The sequence below is a fragment of the Pelobates fuscus genome, chromosome 2 (assembly GCF_036172605.1).
Source record: "Pelobates fuscus isolate aPelFus1 chromosome 2, aPelFus1.pri, whole genome shotgun sequence".
In the NCBI taxonomy this organism is placed as follows: domain Eukaryota; kingdom Metazoa; phylum Chordata; class Amphibia; order Anura; family Pelobatidae; genus Pelobates; species Pelobates fuscus.
Window position 1 is genome coordinate 226,825,510 of NC_086318.1, and position 21,980 is coordinate 226,847,489.

At 41.5% G+C, this 21,980-nt stretch overlaps 1 protein-coding gene across 1 annotated transcript in view; it reads left to right on the forward strand.

The window, feature by feature from the left end:
• The window catches only part of ENPP3 (ectonucleotide pyrophosphatase/phosphodiesterase 3), a 174,498-nt gene that overhangs the window by 101,408 nt on the left and 51,110 nt on the right, over nucleotides 1–21,980 (forward strand). The window contains exons 15-20 of the mRNA XM_063443233.1: nucleotides 3,625–3,752; nucleotides 6,312–6,378; nucleotides 9,191–9,278; nucleotides 10,204–10,370; nucleotides 10,466–10,514; nucleotides 10,608–10,762. Of these exons, the coding sequence (XP_063299303.1) occupies nucleotides 3,625–3,752; nucleotides 6,312–6,378; nucleotides 9,191–9,278; nucleotides 10,204–10,370; nucleotides 10,466–10,514; nucleotides 10,608–10,762 (654 nt within the window). The remainder of the gene's footprint in view (nucleotides 1–3,624; nucleotides 3,753–6,311; nucleotides 6,379–9,190; nucleotides 9,279–10,203; nucleotides 10,371–10,465; nucleotides 10,515–10,607; nucleotides 10,763–21,980) is intronic.

The following is a 21,980-nucleotide window of genomic DNA, read 5'->3' on the forward strand; positions in this document are numbered from 1 at the left end:
ATGCACGGCACATGTGTCAACTTGCCCAAATGCAATGCCGCCAACAAATTTCTTCCGTTGTCACAAACCACTTTGCCGATTTCCAGTTGGTGCGGAGTCAGCCACTGATCCACCTGTGCATTCAGGGCGGACAGGAGTGCTGGTCCGGTGTGACTCTCTGCTTTCAGGCAAGTCAACCCCAAGATGGCGTGACACTGCCGTATCCGGGATGTGGAACAGTACCTGGGGAGCTGGGGGGGTGCCGTAGATGTGGAGCAAGACGCAGCAGCAGAAGAGGACTCAGCCGAGGAGGTTATGGAAGAGGATGGAGTAGGAGGAGTAGAGGAGGTGGCAGCAGGCCTGCCTGCAAGTCATGTCACCAACTCCTCTGCAGAGCCACACATTCCACACTGCTGAGCTCTGCAATGACGACATTCTGGTGGTGGCAACAGCATGCGTTGATTGGCGTGCTGTCTGGCTGACCCCGGGTACCGATGCATGCTATCTGACTGTGCCACTAGCTCCTTGCGACGACCTCCCCCTGCTTCCAACTCGTCTCCTCCTCCTCCTCTCTGTCTCCCCATCTGAACTTTCCCCCTGTTCTTCTTCTCTTCTAGCGGGCACCCACGTGACATCCACGGACGCATCGTCCTCATCAACCGCTTCACTTGGATCTGACAACTCAGCAAAGGAAGCAGCAGCGGGTACATCATCATCATCACACCGTACGTGTGTAATGCTGCCTGACTGAGACATATCCCTGTTATCTACATCCTCTGGCAATAATGGTTGCACATCACTCATTTCTTCCAACTGATGTGTAAATAACTCCTCTGACAGATCAAGTGAAGCGGCTGTGGTGCTAGTGTTGGTGGTGGCGGCAGGCGGGCGAGTGGTAACTTGAGAGGTGCCCGAAGCTAAGCTGGAGGAGGATGGTGCGTCGAGGTTCCGAGCGGAAGCTGTAGAAGATTGGGTGTCCTGTGTTAGCCAGTCAACTATGTCCTCAGAACTTTTCAAGTTCAGGGTATGTGGCCTATGAACACTGGGCATTATTCTAGGGCCAAAGGGAACCACAGCACCACGACCACGACGGCCCCTGCGGGTTGGCCTATCAATTTCCCTATCAAATCAGCAGCAGCTACACTGTCCCTACTCTCACTAAGAATGCAGCTTCACAATGAATGTAAAATGGATGCTGTCCAGGAGGTGGGAGGATCTGGGAGGGAGGGTCTGCTGCTCATTGGCTGGAATGTGTCTGCTGACTGTGAGGTACAGGCAGGGTCAAAGTTTACTCAATGATGATGAATAGGGGGCGAACCGAACAGCGCATATGTTCGCCATCCGTGGTGAACGCGAACAAGCAATGTTCACCAGGAACTATTCGCCAGCGAACAGTTCGGGACATCACTATTCAGGAGTTTTTTTTCTCCTATTTTCCTATTTCTAACTTTTCCTCAATTCGTGTACTCAAGGGTCAGCGGAATTCCTTGTTTGGGAGTTTCATGTTCTTATGGCTCGCATTCAGGTAAGTGTTTCCCTGTCTGTTCGTCTAATTCTGCCGTACAAGCGCCTTGGCGTTTGTTTCCTTTCAAAGAGACTCCCTGGCTTACTTCAATTTGTTTATACTTGTTCACTCATTTTTCCGTGAACTGAACTAGAAAAAGGGCGCAAAAGGCTCGGCGTTCTCCCGAACGATCTGCGTATGCGCAAATTTCCCATCAATTTCCCATTAATAGATCATCTGAATGGTGACCAAAACTGTGTTTTCCATAGTCTTCTGCAAAAAGGATTACTTATTAGGCGATTGTAGGTAGTTGTTCTCATTTTTTTCTACCATAAGACTTTCTATAGATCCTTAACACATCAGCAATACATGCATTTATTGATACACATGGCTTTTGTTTAATAGTTAATTGTAAGTTATTTTGATACATTATTGGTATATACACAGGACTATTGTAGGCACTGGTTTGGCCCTTGTCAAAAAACATAACAATTAAATCACTGGTATGACAGGGGGCAATGTAACACTGGAAGGAGAAGGGGATGGTAAAGTGCCTGAGACCATTCACATCGTTCTTATTAATTATTAAATCCTTTGAACAGAACATAGGGATCAGGCCTATCATGTTCCCGCAATGTTACATTATTGTTAATAGCCCCAGCTTGAGAAAATGCAATCATAGTTTTTAATCTTTGTATTAGGCCCCACATTACAATAGTAAAGAAGCTAGGAACAGCCAGGGGAATTTGACATATTATTGAATTATTCTATCTTTCAATAAACCCCCTAGCACTTTACTGTGAGCAGCAGCAGATATGTGGATATGGAAACTAAATAATCACTTCATGCCAGTTGGTCAGCTCCATCACATTTACTTTGTTCTCCTGGAACAATGTGCATGGGTGAGTAGTAGTGGGAAAAGGAAGGAGACTGTAACACAAATGGGACAGAGCAGAGAAATTAAATATCCAGTGCTAGAGTGGGTAGTGGTTATATAAACGTGGGCGAGAATATGGGGGATATGAACTAGGGAAGAGGTTAGGGATATATATACGTTGGGGGCATAGGAAGTTGAATACACTTAGGGCAGTGTAAAGGATGATATCAGTTCAGACAGGGTAATCAGGAATACCAATTGTGGCCTCCGGATTAGGAAATATAAAGGTAAGGAGGCATTATCTGAAACAGAAAATGGATTGGACACATTTATTAGGAACAGAGAAAGGTGAAATGCCAACTGGAAAACCAGATGCAGAATAAATAGGACAGGCATTACTCCAAATGATGTCCCTCTGATTTGTTTTTAAATACTAGCCCTGGTGCTAGCGTACTGTCCCCAATTTGCAAAGCCCCCTGCATGTAATATACTAGTAAAGTACTCTTGAGCTAAAATGCAGAGTCTAATCATGATATTGTGTAAGTTGCTTCATAAATACAAAATACATGGATTGCTGATGTGTTAATGATCTATGGAAAGTCTCAGGGTAGAAAAATTTGAATATTTACCTACATACCGCCTAATAAGTAATCTGGAGTAATCCGTTTTGGTCACCATTCAGACATTCAGTTTATCTATTCATTGGAAATTATCAAATAAAAACAACCTTTTTAATATTGTGGCAATGCACACAATACCCTCTTTTTTATATTAGTAGTTGTAGTACTAATACAAGTAACATTTAATTAAAAATGCATTTCCTTGTTTGGTTATTAGTACCTAAATTTTGCAATGCCATTGTCAATTAGCCGCAGTTCAATGTTCAGGAAATAAATCACTAGTAAACTTGCTGAGTTTTGTTTTTCACCAGACGTTGTAATAGATGTTGTTCAGATTTCGTATGTTGCATTATGGGATTGCACTTCATGTTCCGATACCTACCACAATGTCTGTGTAGTAAATTATAAGTTGTTATAACTTAAAGATTATATTACAATAAACTGACACATTGTGCAAACTATTTTAGTATAATTGGACATGTATTTTAGAAAATGGTTACTAATTCAATACAGAATGATTCACATATGTACTGTTCATGACATGTTTTGAGTCTATTACCTACTATTTACCAATACTGATTATTTGACATTTATTCCTGTATGGACAAATACTAAGTGATAATCCATGTTGTATAATCATCCAGTGCAAGAAACCGGATCAGCACTTCAAGCCTTACATGACTTATGATCTTCCTAAGAGATTCCATTATGCCAACCACATCCGCATTGACAAAGTTCATCTTTATGTGGACAGACAGTGGCTGGCTGTGAGGTATGTTTCTATTTTGTTATGATGTACTTATTTATGCTAATTTCTCCACCAAATCATAATACTTACTGTAAGCAAATTTACTATTAAATTATTTTCTACCGGGGGGCGGAGCCTGCTACCAGACCCGAACGGACGCCATTTCAATTAGCTCCCAACTATCACAGCCTAATCCTACCAATATCACGATTTCCAGCGCCCATCCAGCCTTGCCACCTACCGCACGGGCACAAGCACAACTCACGGTACCACCCAATGCCTTTTTTCCAGCCGCAGCGACTACAGAAAAGGAGACGCAAAAACGGGGCCTACCAAACGCCGTCGAGCCCCGGCCTCGCGGATATCCTACGCGGACACCCGGGAAAGCCTGGGCTCTGACTCTCAAGAGCACCCCCAGGCTCTACAGCAGATAAGTGCACACACCACAATGTTGCACAGACCTGACTCCCCAGGGCCTTCACAAGAGCCACTGGCACGTCCACTGGAGTCCACAGATGACTCAGCACCAACCACCAAACGAGACCTCAAAATTCTCCTAGCAGAGATCCACAAACTCCTGGCAGCTGACTCAGCCATCCTCAAGACTGAATTACACACAGTCGCAGAAAGGGTGAGAGCCACGGAGGAAGAAGTAGTGTCAGTTCACACTCACATGACCCAGATGGAAGATACCATCAGACAACTCCAGCAACAACACACCTACCTGGCGATTAAAATGTCGACTTTGGAAGACCGACAACGCCGTTCCCACATTAAAATCCGGGGCATACCCATGGCGATCTCTGCCGACGAGCTGCCGCACTATGTCAGGCGCCTCTTGAATACTGTCTTACCACACTCACTCGTAAAAAAAATCATAATCGATGGAGTATACCGCTTACCTAGCGCCCCACACATAAAAACTCCACCAGCCAGAGATGTCATCCTCAAATGTGTCTCTGTACAAGACAAACTACACATAATGACGGGGCTGAAAGGCAAGACACCACTGCTATTTGAGAATTCCTCATTGACATTCTTCCAGGACCTGTCAAAAGCTACCCTCTTGTGGCGCAAATCCTATGGACCGCTCACCACACAGCTACGTTCAGCGAATATCGCCTACAGATGGGGCGCTAACGGAACTTTGGAGATAACACATAATGGAACCACTCATGTCCTGACCTCGGTGGAAGGAGCAACACCCCTCCTGGACACCCTGGGACTGCCTAGCTCCATGAACGCTACACGACACGGACCTCAAACAACGGCCGAGGACCCGGAGAACACCGACCCGTTTGAGCCGGGACACAGTGGATCACAACACCCCGTCCCATGATTGGTGTGAATTGACACCACCAGCCTCTCCAACACAACAGTGGCATACCTTCCATGTTCGGACATTAATGTTCACCTCGTTTGATTTTGTTTATTGTCTTTTTTTTTTTACTTACACTCACTACTAGCGCTTTAGTTATACTTAGGCTTCACCACCACAGGTCCAAGACCGCTTAACCTTCTACCAGAGGGCCACAAAACGGTTAGCACCATAAGATTCAGCACAACCTGTGCCCACACACTTGGCGTCCACGCATCCACCCCTCCTCCCCCCCCGCAGCCCCCTTGGTTAGGGGTACTCAATCGATGCCAAAGCACCACCTGCGACAGACTCCCTCACTCAGCTCCACATAAAGAGCTAGACTTACGAACTCAGTTTAGGCGCAACACAGGCACACCATAACCACACTAACGCACCACCGCCCACACAGAGCGCCAATACCAGCAGACCCACAACCCGCACGTGCTGACACCAATCATTCAGCTCCACCCTACTCATGAGGGTATACAAAACATACGGACACATCTAGATAGCGCCTCATATACAGTTTCATATGTTGATGTTATTTCTGACTACGTTATTGCTTGACCCAAAATTTGGTGCAAACCTTAAACGATATTCTATCAAACTGGTTTTGGAGCACTCAAGTGCACACCTGTCTATGAAACTAAAATATTTTGCACCAAAAATGATAAATAAAGAATTAAAAAAAAATAAAAAAATTATTTTCTACCTATATCAATGCTCCCAACATGCCCTACTTCATAAAACAGCAGATTAGTAATATGTGCACACATTTCTGATGCAGTATTTGTTTAATATTCATTTTGTTTGTTTTTTTATTCTTCAATTAAAATACATATAAAAAAGTAAAAAAAAGAGAGAAAATGTTACGTATTAAAATACAATATATGCTCTGTGTTTTTATGTTATTTATTTTACATATATATTTGTTATATATATATATGAAGAAATAAAAAAAACTGAATATTTCTTTAGAATATGGACACATTATTTTATTTTATTTTATTACATTCATTATACATTTACTGCGTGGAAACACACATGGCTGTTAAATCAATTATTTTTACTAGTGTTCTGTAACAAAATAATTACTGCAAGAAAATTCTGTGAACATGTTTAATTTTTCATGTTCTTTTGTTTTATTTCATTTGTATGTGTTTAGGAGGTGAGAAGGTAGATAAAGGGAAACAAACACATTTATGTTTTTTATTTTCATACAGAGATAAAGGTTATACCTTCTGTGGAGGAGGAAACCATGGCTATGACAATGAGTTTAAAAGCATGGAGGTACTGTGTAATTCCAAATAAGATAATGCTGTATGATAATCTGAATTTATGGTGGGGATGCATGGGTATCAATTCTTTAAAGAGAGAATAACATACAACTGGGAAGTCAAACTTTAAAGCAAGGGGAATGGACAATGGCATGTTGCTTCCACTTATTGTTCTTCTATCCCACACACAATGCCTGTGGGTGAGGGGTGGACAATTGTTTATCAATCATATTAATACCCCTCCACATGATGCCCATGAAAGTGAGACCCCTCCACATCATGCCCATGAAAGTGAGACCATAGCTTAAAGCAATGGCATTTCCCCCAATGTATATATATGTTTGTCCCCATTTGGCACTCAAAGATGGAGGCTTGTGGAAGGGTTCTGTCATATCTCCCCACATATGCATACATTTGCTCCCACTCACCATCCATGAGGCATGGAATTTAGTACCTACCTGATGCCATTGGGTGTCAGACCAGTGCCAGATCTCTGGCCCCTTCATGATCAGATATGTTTAGTGACTGCTATGTCTAGATAGACATATACATTCGTATTCAGACAAATCAAATTTCTTCCAGAATTTGGAAGCTTCCAAATTCGGCAGCATCCAAATTACCAAAGATAAAAGATTATTGCATGAATTGATGAAAAATGTTCATATCCATCCATTTTCATGAGGAGCAAATTAGGGGCTTATGTATTAACAGTAAAATAGATTAATACATAATCCTCTGAAAAGTAGCCGAACTGTACGGGGTGATGAATGCTGACTTTGGAATTGCCTCCGGATCCAAAGGGATCTGCCAGTACCAGTTACACAGATGTATCGCGGTGAGATTATTCCCATTTGAGATACAATCCAACAGCTCATCTGCCCGGAGCATAGGGTATGTGTCAGTCACTGTTCTGTCATTCAAACATGTATAATTCACACATAAATGAGAGGAGCTATCTTTCTTAGGCACTAGTATTAGAGAGCTGTATGACTCCTAGTCGTAACATCTCCTGTATCTCTTTTTGCCTCAGGAATTCTATAGGCAAGGACCCCTGTCCTGGAGTTTCAACCAAATGGTTAGTGAGGGTTAGATACCCTGCATTGCTTAGGGACATATCCTACCTATCCTTTGGTAACAGGCAGGCTTAGGTCTGCTTGCTGAGGCTTAGTCTATCACCCAGTTTAACTGCTTGGATCGTATCAGTCTCTCTACCAGTAGGTCCGGTAGGGTAAGGCTCTTAGTATCCTCAGCAGCCAAGGCACATAAAGCTGCCACAGCTTTCTCTCTCTTTGTTTTTAACATTTTGACATGGAAGGTCCATCAGACCCTCTCATCAGTGCCTCCAACAGGGATGAATTAGCCACGAGGCAAACAAGGCATTTGACTTGGGCGGCACTTTCCAGGGGGCGGCAAAAAAAGCCTCCCCTAAATGCCCAGGCAAATGTCTTGTTAGCCTGGCGGCTAACTGACAATCCAGGTGGGTGGGCAGCTAACTAAAAATCCATGCGGGCAGCACTGTTGAGGGAGCACTGATTTGTGAGATTTCTGCTCAGCGCTCTCGCGCGCCGCAGAGTGATGCCGGGAGCCGGAATATTACATCATATTCTGGCTCCGGCATCACTCTGCGGCGCACAAGGGAGCTGAACAGGAGAATCAGTGTTCCCTCGCTGCCTGCAGTCGCTGGCCGCCGAGCAGCCCCACTGGATCCCAGTGAAAGGGAGAACCCACCCCCCAGCATTCCCAAAGGTGGGGGTTGGATAAAAAAAATGTGAGAGTTTTAATGTGTGTGTGTGTGTGTCTGTTAGTGAGTGTGTGTGTGTCAGTGAGTGTGTGTGTCTGTTAGTGAGTGTGTGTGTCTGTTAGTGAGTGTGTGTCAGTGAGTGTGTGTGTCTGTGAGTGTGTGTGTGTGTGTGTGTTAGTGAGTGTGTGTGTGTGTGTGTATTTGGAAGGAGGGTGATGGGGTGGGGGGGCACAAAACCAGGATACATCACTGCCCCAGCATTCCCAAAGGTAAGGAGGCTGGGGGGATTGAATAAAAAAAAATGTAAGTGTTAATGTGTGTGTGTGTGTGTGTGTCTGTTAGTGAGTGTGTGTGTTTGTTAGTGAGTGTGTGTCTGTTAGAGTGTGTGCCTGTCTGTTAGTGTGTGTGTCTGTTAGTGAGTGTGTGTGTCTCTCTGTTAGTGAGTGTGTGTGTCTGTCTGTTAGTGAGTGTGTGTGTGTCTGTCTATTAGTGAGTGTGTGTGTGTGTCTGTTAGTGAGTGAGTGTATGCACATCTGTTAGTGAGTGTGTATGTCTGTTAGTGAGTGTATGTGTGTGTATTTAGAAGGCGGAGAAGGGGGGGTGGGGTGAAAGGGGAGGGTTGGGGGGGGGTGCCTGAGTTTTGTCATGCCTAGGGCAGCCTAGGGGAGCTGTTTGCTCCCTGCCAGGCAGCCTGCAGTTTGTTGTATTTAGTAGGGTTCAGAACCTAAACTTTTTGCCCCACTTGAAAACTGCGATCTTTCTTTTGTGCCCTACCTTCTTTGGTGACTTTGGGATGCTTGGAGCTTCAGTTGCACTGTACTAGTCAGCTGCTCCAAGCAGTCCCTCAGTTCTAGAATTGTAGAATGGGGCCCCTTCTTATTGGCCTCCTCTTTCCAATATTCCCTAGTATTGTCCAAGGGTCTCCTCACTTTCCCATATAACTCAGAGTATGGGAATTCAACTGATCATCTGATCAGCCCAAGTTTGGATTAATTGCAGTTTGGATTTAATAAAATATCCAAGTGTTAGAATGTACAGTATGTATCACTTGTATGTGCTGCTAACGTTTATTTAACCTTTCTAGGCAATATTTATAGGACATGGGCCAGGATTTAAAAGAGGAGTGGAAGTAGAACCATTTGACAATATTGAAGTCTATAATTTAATGTGCGGTGAGTTATTATTATTATGTTATTATTTAAATAGCACCATTAAATTCTGCAGCGCTTTACAATGGGTGGACGAACAAACATGTAGTTGTAACCAGACAAGTTGGACACACAGGAACAGAGGGGTTGAGGGCCCTGCTCAATTTGCTAACCTGCTAGAGGAAGTGGGGTAAAGTGACACAAAAGTTAATGATAGTATTAGACTAGTGACAGTTGCAAGAGAGGAATCAGTCGGGAGCTATTAACAGTTTAATTGATACGCTTTTATGAAGAAGTGGGTTTTTAATTTTTTTTTGAAGAAGTGGAGACTGGGTGAGCATCTAACGGAGGAGGGAAGTGAGTTCCACAGAAACGGTGCAGCCCTCGAGAAGTCTTGTAGGCGAGCATCAGAGGTGGGAGTACGGACAGAAGATAGATGTAAGTCTTCAGCAGATTGTAAAGGCCTAGACGGGACATACTTCTGTATTAGGGAGGATAGATAGGTGGGAGCATTATGTAGAGATTTGAAAGCAAGAACCAGAATTTTAAATTGAGCCCTCTATCTTACAGGAATCCAATATAGGGACTGACAGAAGGGTGAGGCGTGGGAGGTGCGATATTGTCAATATTTTGAAAAAAATGTTTTAGCTTGTGTTGAATATGGTCGCTTTAACTTATTCCTGTGTTATACATTGTTGTAAATGCAATATTATTTTTTTCTGTTTGATTTCTCAAATTAACTGCATAGCTAGACTAAATTTTATAAAGGAATTTGGTACTGTTGATTAGTATTTGGGCATATTCTACACTGGAATCAATTTTTCATGTAAGAAGAAAGTAATATAAATGTCTAACTGATTCATAACAATTTGGACCCTACTCAAAAGTTACAGAGTTAATGGCAGTTACTTTAGAATAATATATTTTTATGATTTTGCTATATTTTCAGATCTGTTAAAAATTCAACCAGCTCCAAATAATGGGACCCATGGCAGTCTGAACCATTTATTAGCTCAACCCACTTACATACCCTCTCATCCATTGGAGAAATCAACCCCGTCAACCTGTTTATTTTCACAGCCAACCTCCAATTTAAGCTGTTCTTGCAATTACACTGTAAGTAAATGCTTTTTATAGAGAAATGAAAGTTAAAAAAAATTAATTTCTAAATATTTTTACTATTAAATACAAAGTAATTGAATTGTTTTCAGGAAAGCGAAGAACTTCTGAATCAAAGGCTAAATCTCACAGCGGAAAGTTGTAAGTAACAGAACTATATTAATTAGTGTATTTTTTTTTTTTATCAATGATTGTATTGTTATAACAACTTTAACTTTTTCCTTAACACTTTAGCAATTCAGAAAGTGGCAAAATATTTACCATATGGAAGACCTGTAAATACTGAAGAAAACAGCACTTATTGTGTCCTTTATCAAGAAACCTATGTGAGCGGATACAGCCATGATATATTGATGCCACTCTGGAGCGCTTATACCATAGAAAAACAAGTGAGTTGTTAAATGATATGTGTAGTTAATGAGAGGGAACATTTGTTTCAAAGGCAACTGTTTCTTAGTTCTAGCATGTAGTAAACTAGAACCAGGCTGGTAATCATGAAAGTGAACTCACAAGTCACATATCCAACACATCGATCGGCTACCTAGGTAACATTAATGCAAGGGTAAAACATGAATCAGCAGAGATATTTTGTTAGGATGAATTTTGTCATAATTTTAGGAAAAATTTTTGGTTGAACTAAAATGTGCCTATGTGGAGCTACGGTGAGCAGATCAGTTAAGCTGTGAGATACAGCTATAGAGCAGGATGGAGCTGAACTAGATAACATAGTCATGCAGTGAGTCAGTACTGAGTGAGAGATAGAACTGAGAGAAATGATGCATACCTAGCTGAAAGTGACCGGTCTGGAGGCAGAGATATGAAACTGAACACTGAGACAGAGACCCAGGGTAAGATAAATAGAATTGTGCCATCTTATATACATATGGCGTGTGAGATGAACTGGGATACTTCCATGTTTTATACAGCACCTTATTGGTAACACTTAAAGGGACACTATAGTCACCAAAACAACCTTAACTTAATGAAGAAGTCTTGGTGTATCGATCATGCCTCTTTAGTCTCACTGCTTAATTCTCTGCCATTTAGGAGTAAAATCACTTTGTTTATGCACCCTAGTCACACCTCCCTGCATGTGACTTGCACTGCCTTCCTAAACACTTCCTGCAAAGAGTCATCTAATGTTTAGCCTTCTGTTTAATGTAGAGTTTTTTAATCTTGTAGGCTATTAATAGCTTGCTAGACCGTACATGAGCCTTTTGTATGTAATTACAGCTCAATTTACAGAGCAGGAGATAGAATCTTGTAATGTAAGTTACATGTGATTGAAAGTGAAACCAGTTCTTTTTTTTTTTTTTGCATGCAGGCTGTGTCAATCAGATCCAGGGAGGTGTGGCTATGGCTGCATAAACAGAAACAAAGTGATTTAACTGCTTCATGAAGCTAAAGTTGTTTTGTTGACTGTAGTGTGTCCCTTTTAACATTTTGGGTCCACATAATCCATAGCATCCATCTATGTACTAGATTTCTCCCTTGTAAAACTAAAGATAAAGGGTTAAACTTACCTGGGATCCAGTGTTGGGCAAAGATCCCAGCACTGCTTTCTACAACCCGTCTGATATCTGCCCTGTTGTGGTCCAATCAAATGTTTCTCATAAAGTAGACAACTTGCCCGGCTCATATGAGCTCTCTGAGTAGGGGAGGGAACGGGTGGATAGAGGATGAGATTTAAAACAACACCCTACAATACAGGGAGGTGGGAGAAACTGCTTGGAGAGATAGGGAGTAGAGTTGAGCGAACCCAAACTGAAAAGTTCGGGTTCGTACCGAACATTACGTTTTTATGGTCCCCCCCCAATTTTTATTTATGGCCCCCACCCACCGCTCAGGGGTGGTGGTCGGGGGGAGGACAGTAGGTCCCTCCTTATTGTTATTTAGGGCTCCCACCCGCCGCGCAGTGGTGGGGGCCAGGGGGGAGGACATTAGGTCCTCCCTTATTGTTATTTAGGGCCCCCACCCACCATGCAGGGGTGGGGGCCGGGGGGGAGGACAGTAGGTTCCCCCCCTTATTGTTATTTAGGGCCCCCACCCACCACCCAGGGGTGGGGGCCGGGGGGGGAGGACAGTAGGTCCCCCCTTATTGTTATTTAGGGCCCCCACCCGCCGCTCAGGGGTGAGGGCCGGGGGGGAGGACAGTAGGTCTCCCACTCCACATTCTTATTTAGGGCCCCCAACCAACGCACAGGGGTGGGGGCAATAGGTTATTTTTTAAAAACATTTTTACAGTGAGCAGCCATTGGCTGCTCCCTGTTTACTAGACACGCCCCTACTCGCGGTATTGCGAGTAGGGGCTGAATTTACTAATACTAAGTAATCTTTACTTAGTATTAGTAAATGTGGCTGAAAGACCAATTTAGGTGACCAATGTAGGTCTTTCAGCCTTTTGGTAGATAACTCCCTAATTCCCACGGTTTAGGGAGCTATCTACTAAATGGCTGCTTATTTTATGATATTTTTAAGTGATTTCCCTATCCACATTTGTTTGCAGGGCACTTGTCCTACTCTTACCCCCATTTACTTCCTTTTTCAGCCCTCTAGCCCTTTCCAGGAGTTTTTTAGAGCCATTTTTGTGCCCAAAAGTTCGGGTCCCCATTGACTTCAATGAGGTTCGGGGTCAAGTTCGAGCCCGAACCCGGACTTTTTTTCAAAGTTCGGTCGGATCCGAACATCCAGGTGTCCGTTAAACTCTAATAGGGAGGTAAAAGCAAGCTTTCCTTTGCATGTGCGCTGCCTGCAAGGGAAAAAGATGACCACGTTTGTTGCCAGCGATCTGTGTGCACTGAAGACAAAGGTAAATTTGCACAGAGTTGACCTTTGACAGTCCGGAACAGTTCCAATTTACCAAAGTCACCTTTGCCGAGGGTGTAACTAGCTCCTGGCACAAAAGTGCAAATATCTCAGTATTTGCAGTGTTTTAAGCAGAAACACTACTATACAAGACTCCTACTTTTTGAGAAGCAGATGTGGTCATATTGGTAGAGTAAACCTTTACGATCACAGATGTCTGTGGCCCTAGGTCTGTATAGTGTATATGGAAATTCATATAGAATGTTGCTTGTTAGCAGCTACAGTGTTACGGTGTCCCACCCCCTGGAAGAAAAGCATTTATAATGTAAAAATGCTTGTTTTTTTATTTTTTATTATGAAATCAAATCTTGTGAGAATTTAAATTGTATTCTTCTATTAATGAGACAAGACTATTCAAGAAAGAGACATCAGTCAAAGAGACATCAGTGGTTTGAGGAATGTGAAAACAAACTACAAAATCCTGGAGTCAATGAGCCAATTAAAGGACCACTATAGGCACCCAGACCACTTCAGCTTAATGAAGTGGTCTGGGTGCCAGGTCCAGTTAGGTTTAACCCTTTTTTCTATAAACATAGCAGTTTCAGAGAAACTGCTATGTTTACAAATGGGTTAATCCAGCCTCTAGTGGCTGTCTCATTGACAGCCACTAGAGGCGCTTCCCACTGTGATTTTCACAGTGAGAAGACGCCAGCATCCATAGGAAAGCATTGAGAATGCTTTCCTATGGACTGGCTGAATGCGTGTGCGGCTCTTGCCGTTCATGCACATTCAGCCGATGACGACGAAAAGGAGGAGGAGAGGAGGAGGAGAGTCCCCTGCCCGGTGCTGGACAAAAAGGTAAATGTAACCCCTTCCGCCCCCTAGAGTACTATAGTGGTCCTTTAAAGCTCTTCCTATTTAAGTTTGGTTGAACTGTTAAATTATGTAATTTTGTGTAATGTGTTTTCATTTGCATGCAAATATCTTCTGCTGGTAATTAGAACCAGACATGTAGTTCAGTGTGTTATTGTTAAATGTTATCTAGGAATAACAAAAAGAGTTATAAAGCATATTTTAATCTAACAAACACTGAGGAAAAAAAAGCTGCATTGTGCTGTTTAAATACTTAAAAAAATGTTCAATGATAGAACAAGAAATTCCTTGCATCCTGTTACATAATGACATTGTTTTACAAGCATTGGATCAGCCTGACCTTGAAATGTAGCCAATGTCGCTCACAAGTTTTGCTTTTGAATTTTCTCTTTAATGAGTCTATATTTTTTCACTGTATAGTAGATATGCTAGCTAAGTTACTTATTTGTCCTGGTGGGGTGTGGATCCTTTACATTATGACTCCCAGCCTCTAGACCATGGGACATAAATAAAGCCGATTAAAACCACATTAAAGGGTTACTCCAAACATTCTATTATATACTTTTTTCAAATGAACAAAGCCCTGTTATTGAGCAATATTCTTTATATGCTGCCCCATCCCTCCCCCTGTGTCCTCCCCTCCCCCCCCCACCCCCCATAGCAATGAAAAGAAGTCTTTGATTGGACCATTTAGCCAGCTCAGAACACATGTGTGCACTCTAAGCCGGCAAGGGAAGGGGGATCGTGGGAGGGAGTGAGTTTGCAAATTGAAAAAAAGCCTGCGCTAATTGTGTATGCGTGGAGGACACATGTAGTGTGCTGATGACAGACGTATTTTATGCACAGAACTGATATAAAGCATCCCGGAGCCAATGTCACATGTGCTGTGGGCACAACTAGCCCCGCATAATTGCCAATATCTCATTATATGCAGTGATTCAAGCTGCACATACTGCACACTGCACATACTGACTCCTGCCACCGTGACCACTTGTAAAAGTAGAAGTGGTCATAGTGGTTGGCATAACCCTTTAAGCCTTCATAGATAAATGGGTCAATATAGTCAATTAGGATTGTTTTTTTTTAATTAAAATACTGTCTCACAAGGGTTTAGTCTGTGAGTTTCTATCTGAGCTTAGTAACACAATTGAATATATGCTGAAAATGTCCTTTGCCCGGACTTGAGGTATTCACTCAGTTTTTCAATCCCCTCTAGTCCATCAGGTATCGACAAGACTGAAAATGTCCTTTGCCCGGACTTGAGGTATTCACTCAGTTTTTCAATCCCCTCTAGTCCATCAGGTATCGAAGGGAGTATCAGGGAGAATCAGAATTCTGAGAATTTAGTAGTCTTCTAGACTGTGTGCATCTACTGGATCAGGATAATTGAAGGTAGCAGAGAAAGAGATTGTTGATAAGAGGTTTAAGAAGGGTCGATTGTCTGTGGATAGCTCTTGGGTATTCTCATTTTTGTTAGCAGAGCCAATACATAATCAACTTCCCTGTTGAATTGTCAGAATCACCTACCTCTTACCTGAATCCCCTGGCGTTCTCTTTGATGCTTCACTAAGAATATACATCCCAGTGTCCCTCCATTAAACTTACTCCTAAATTAATCAGTCCTTAGTGGGTTCTTAGGTGGATAAATCCTATATCTTTTGTCTTGGTTCTGCCTCAGTCACTTCGTATCCATAATCTGTTTCATAAGTTCCTTCTTAAACCATTAAATACACCCGTTCTGTTTAATGGCCCAATCCTGTCTCAACTGCCTCTAGTAATGAATCTTAAGTCCAGTCTCTTCTTGATTCTCACATATCTAATGGGGTTCTCCAGTATTTAGTTCAATGGAAGGGATATGGTCCCCAAGACTGTTTCTTTCTCTGTCCATGTGCCCCATTTGCTGCGTCTTTCATGCATGTTATTCACACAACCTGTCTGCTCCCTGCCCGTTGGGCAGTCCTTGAGGAGGGCACTGTCGGGATAGCTTATCTTTTACCTAAACACCGGTACATAGTTAGTCAATTTATTGTGATATAGTCTGTAGTTCTATTAGCCCAGGAGCACGTTGTTTGTATATGCTTTTCCTGGTTACTGATTTGTCTGTTTAATCTTTTTTAATCTTTTGTTCTGATGTCTATATCTTTTGACGTGCCAGTTATTTCCCAAAGGGTCAATTAAGACAGTGAATGTAGACACAGAACCTGAATGGGTTTGTGCAAATGTAGACTTGAAATGCTGAAGCTGGAGACCTTATTCTATCAGCTTTCTTGTTTGTCACTAACAAACCACATGACTGGCTGCAAGGTTTCTTAATAAGCTTTGACATCTTGGACTTCCTTTCAGGAAAGGGATTCTGGAAACAGCAGAGGATGTATACAATAGAGCGGATAATTGCATCCTTGAGCAACATGGAGGAATGGAGACACAATTTGTACTAAAAAAAAAAAGTGTTTTCTTGGAAGGCATTCAAATAGTTTAGTTTGTGACTTAAAATATATGGTCTAGTACAACAGCGATTGTATTCCTATATTGAGACTCAACTAAAATTACATCTGTAGTCTTGAGACATGGGAAGATCAACTATAAAGTCAATGCATCAAGTTAACTGGTAGAAGTGAGAGATATCCAACTTGCCTTTTACAAATATTATGGCGGGCACATTGGTCTGTGTTCAGGGACGGATTTCACTTTAGTCAGAGTAGAAACCTGCTTACAGGCACCTATCTATTAGGAGGTGTCCGTTTTTAGCACTTATGTTTATTTTTTGAGCTTAAATAGACTAGTTGGGAGCTTTGGTTAGTGTCCTCAGTGGTCTAGTCAGCCTTAACAGCAGACCTACAGGAACAGTTATAGAGGATGTACAACTCAGTGTTGTACCAGCTCCTCCAGTGTCTATAGATGACACTGGACAGGAAAAGGAAGGGATCACTTTCCATCTGCCCACTAACAGCCCCTTACACTGGAAATGCCTTGCAAGAGGAGAAGGGAAAACTACTGCAGCTCTATAAAATCATCAAATTCCAACACTTAAAGCGAAAACCTGAAAATAAACCTTTAACTTAAAGAGACACTATAGTCACTAAAACAACTTTAGCTTAATGAAGCAGTTTTAGGGTAAATATCATGCCTCTGAAATTTCACAGTTCAATTCACTGCCATTTAGGAGTTAAATCACTTTTGTTTCTGCTTATGCAATCCTAGCCACACTTCCCCTACCTGTGACTGAGACAAACTGAATGAAAACAAAATTGTTTCATTTTCAATCAAATGTAATTGACTTTAAAAGTTTCCTGCTCTATAAATCACACGTAGAAGGTTCCTGCAGGATCTAGCAAGCTATTAAAAGGACACTATAGCCATACCACTTCAGCTTATTAAAGTGGTCTGGGTGCAATGTCCCTGCCCCCTTAGTCCTGCAATGGATATCATTGCAGTTTGAGAGCAACTGCAATGATTACCTTGCAGGACTAAGACTGCTTCAATCAGACAGCCACTAGAGTAGAGGGACTTCCTGCTTTCTAGGTGACTTTTTGTCACCTAACTAACACTGGATGTCCTCATGCTCTTCATGATTACATCCAGCATCAGTAAAATCCCCTTAGGAAAGCATTGCAGCAAAGCTTTTCTATCGGGGTGGCCTATTGTGCTTGCAACGCTCGCCATGCATGTGCATAAGCGCTCTCCATCGTGTGACATTGAAAGAGCCAGAGCACTGACCCAGCGCAGAAAAGGTAAGGGTTTTTTAACCCTTACAGTGCTGGGGTAGGAAGGCATGAGGTGGGGGGCAAGGGGAAGTATAGTGCTAGGAATACCGATTTGTATTCCTAGCACTATACTAGGAAATTTAACAGGACAGGAGATTAAAAAAAAATAAAAAATCTAAATTAAGCAGAATTTGCAATAAAGGAGGTGTAAATATTAGATGACTCTTTGCAGGAAATGTTATAAAAACTGCAATAATTTCCACTACAGGGTTAAGGGTGATGGGAGTTTGCACCCAGACCACTTCAATGAGCTAAAGTGGTCTGGGTGCCTACAGTGTCCCTTTAACACTAAACACATGTAATCTAACTCTGATATTAACATCTATCTAACCTTATACATGAAGGGTTAAAATGATGTGGTAAGGGTAAAAAGGGATCAATTTATACATGTGCAGTTGTCAAATATAAATGTTGTTAGATGTTTTTAGTAATGCTATGTCCAGGTAATAGATTTATTATACTGCATTTATCAGACTTTGTGGGGGGGAGCATGGGAGCCATACAAAGCCAGCCCTTTCTGTGTTGTTTCTTTCGAAAGAGAGGATCACCAGATGTTCAGTAAACAGCATCATCAGTCTACCCAGAATTGGTTTCTAATAAAATGAATCAAAACAATGTGGAATTGTAATGCATCTGTGCGTGCAGTGATCTCAGTGTGACGATGTGAGTGGTTACCGTCTTCTATTGACTTCAGCTGGACCTGCATGCTTACTATGTAGATTTTCACATCCAGGAATTAAGGGGAGTAGAGTGAAGATAATGGAAAAGATTAACTGTAGAAAACCAACACTATTTATCCTTAGTTTTTGATACAACAATGCACTGCTACTAATAGGAAATCGCGGCAAAGTTTAAAAAAAAAAAATAATTGCACCGGCAACCCATGTAACCTCATTGAACATTTAAAGGAACACTATAGTCAACTAAATTACTTTAGCTAAATAAAGCAGTTTTAGTGTATAGATCATTCCCCTGCAATGTCACAGCTCAATTCACTGTCATTTAGGAGTTAAATCACTTTGTTTCTGTTTATGCAGCCCTAGCCACACCTCCCCTGGCTATGATTGACAGAGCCTGCATGAAAAAAAAACTGGTTTCACTTTCAAACAGATGTAATTTACCTTAAATAATCGTATCTCAATCTCTAATTTGAACTTTAATCACACACAGGAGGCTCTTGCAGGGTCTAGCAAGCTATTAACATAGCAGGGGATAACAAAATCTTAATTAAACAGAACTTGCAATAAAGAAAGCCTAAATAGGGCTCTCTTTACAGGAAGTGTTTATGGAAGGCTGTGCAAGTCACATGCAGGGAGGTGTGACTAGGGTTCATAAACAAAGGGATTTAACTCCTAAATGGCAGAGGATTGAGCAGTGAGGCTGCAGGGGCATGTTCTATACACCAAAACTGCTTCATTAAGCTAAAGTTGTTCAGGTGACTATATTGTCCCTTTAATCGATTTTCATGATTATTATTCAGCTTTTGAACTTTGTGTTACATTTCTATGAACATTACTTTTAGAAAGTATTTTTTTTTTTCTTGGCTTTACCTCTAGCAGAGAAATAAAAAAATATTGGATCATATTAAAGTTGAACCTTGATGGTGAATTAAATTATGATTACTGTCATATGTGCATGTCAATGCCTAAGAAAGCTAGGCATTGTAGCCCAAGATGGCATGAGATGGCAATAGCTCTAAATTAACATTTCTGCTGGCTTTTGGCTTGGTAAGGTTATTAAAGTGACAATGACTAGATTTAGTTTGCATGATGTGCATGAAGGTAACATAGTAATTTAGGTTTTGATTCTCGAGTCCATAGAGTTCAACCTCTTACACAATAGTATGTTCATGTTGTTGATCCAAAGGAACAGAACCCCCCCCCCCCCCCCACACTGGAATGTATTCCAAATGCATTTTTTTTTATTTTTAAAAAGGAGTTGGGACATATTCATTCATGGCATAAAAATGGCAATCAACATTCTTCGTTGGACCTATAAACATGTATTATTAAGATTTACATTCTCATTATAACAAAAACTGCTCTTCATGATTACCGGTATATGTCAGAATAAGAAATACAAGAGAGGGTTTTTCAATACTGCACAGGAAAACAAGACTAAACGGATGTGCAAATATTTTTTTCTGAGTACATTGCTTCCTGCTGGAAGTTTAGAGGGTGTAATTGTGGCTTATATACTGTTCCCGAAAAACAACAAATAAGTAGATTATTCAAAGCAGCTTAATAAAACAAGCAGTGAGGTATTATTTTAACACATTCAGTTATAGCATACTAGCAATCTCCCTCAAAACATAAATCCAACTGAAGCTATGAAAGCAATGTTTTATAAAACAAAATAAACATCAGCGCATTTCTACCATGCAGAAATATTTGTGTTCTTTTATACTACTGATTGTGTTTCTTATTAAGAGTGCCAATACTCTTTAGAAAATAGAGCCTAATCGAAAGCAATTGTTTCTTTCCACAATTTTTAGAAAATTCTGATCGTATTCAGACCCTTAACTCAGTTGAAGCACCTTTAGCAGCGATCACAGCCTCAAGTATTTTTGAGTATGATGCAACAAAGCTTTGCACACCTGGATTTGGGTAGTTTCTGACATTCATCAGTTCCTCTCAAGCTCTGTCAGGTTAAATGGGGATCGTTGCTTGGCAGACATTTTCAAGTCTCTCCTGAGTAGTTTAATCAGGTTCAAGTCTGGGCTAAGGTTCATGTGTTCTTTAGCCACTCTTGCATTGTCTTGGCTGTGTATTTACTGTTATTGTCCTGTTGGAAGGTTATTTTTTTGACCCAGTGTGAGGTCCTGAGTGCTCTGCATCAGGTTTTCATTAATATATCTTTCTTCAGCTTTCTCTCAACCCTGACTAGTCTCCCAGTCACTGCTGCAGCAAAACAACCCTAATGCATGATGGTAGAACCACCATACTTCATTGTTAGGATGGTATTGCGCAGATGACGTGCGGTGCCTGGATTCGTCAAGACATGCTCTTAATTGAGACCAAACAGTTCAATCTAAGTTTCATTGGACCAGATAATCTTGTTTCTCAGTCTGAAAGTCTGTCTTTAGTGGGTTTTGTTTTTGTTTTGTTACAGTCAATAGCTGGTTCTGGTCACTGACCTTTTAACCCCTTAAGGACACATTACATGTGTGACATGTCATGATTCCCTTTTATTCCAGAAGTTTGGTCCTTAAGGGGTTAAAATCATAGCCCATGCTTTGATTTAAAAAAGCTGTGCTTAAAAGAGTGTCCATTGCAAGAGTTATCAGCAGAAGTGCAATTTGAAGTCTGAAACACAATGTCTGTCTTTGCTCATTTGCATGTCAGACATCCCAACTTACAAAAATGCATTTCAGGGAGGTGACTTCACAAGCTACTGTGTCACCCCTCCACACGCGCGCGTGCGCACGCTCATTCACCACTCTCCCCCCCCTCGGCCCCCACCCGAACCCACGCTCGCTCACTAACCCCCCCCCGGCCCCCTTCACAGACAGATACAAACATTGGAACACAAGCTGGCTCATACACTCAGATACATACTAGCACTCCATATCACACACTGACACATACACTCAGATACACACACTGACACATATTGACATGCACACAAGTCATACTTTCTTGGAGTTCTGGTCGTGGCTGAGGCTGCTGGGAGTGAGTATGCAGCAGCTGCTCACTTCAGTTGGAGATTGCCCTTTTGTTTTTAAGATTATTCTATATGGGATAATAAGGATTACTGCATTTTTAGTTGGTGCTCTAAAAGAGATAAGAGCTTGTTTGTGGTATTTTTGAATCACCTTTGAATGTATTATAAAGCCAAGTGTGGCATTTTTTTTTTATTTATTAAATAAAACTGCTCTTTTCTGCACTTTCAAATCTGTGACTGTTTATGCCCTGGGCCTAGAGGACTGTTTTGTTTTGGCTGGCTGCTCTATTACAATATATTTTTAATAGGAGTGTTCCTTTAACTTGAACTTGTTTAGAAAAGCATGCATAGTTGATCTATAGTAGGTTAAAGTAAACAGATTTAATAATCTGATTGTAGTGTGATATTATATTATTCTCTAATACTGGGTGCGCCAAAATTGAGAGTAGGGTTTGAGAAGTCAATAACATTTATTAATTAACCTATTTCAATGATATTACAT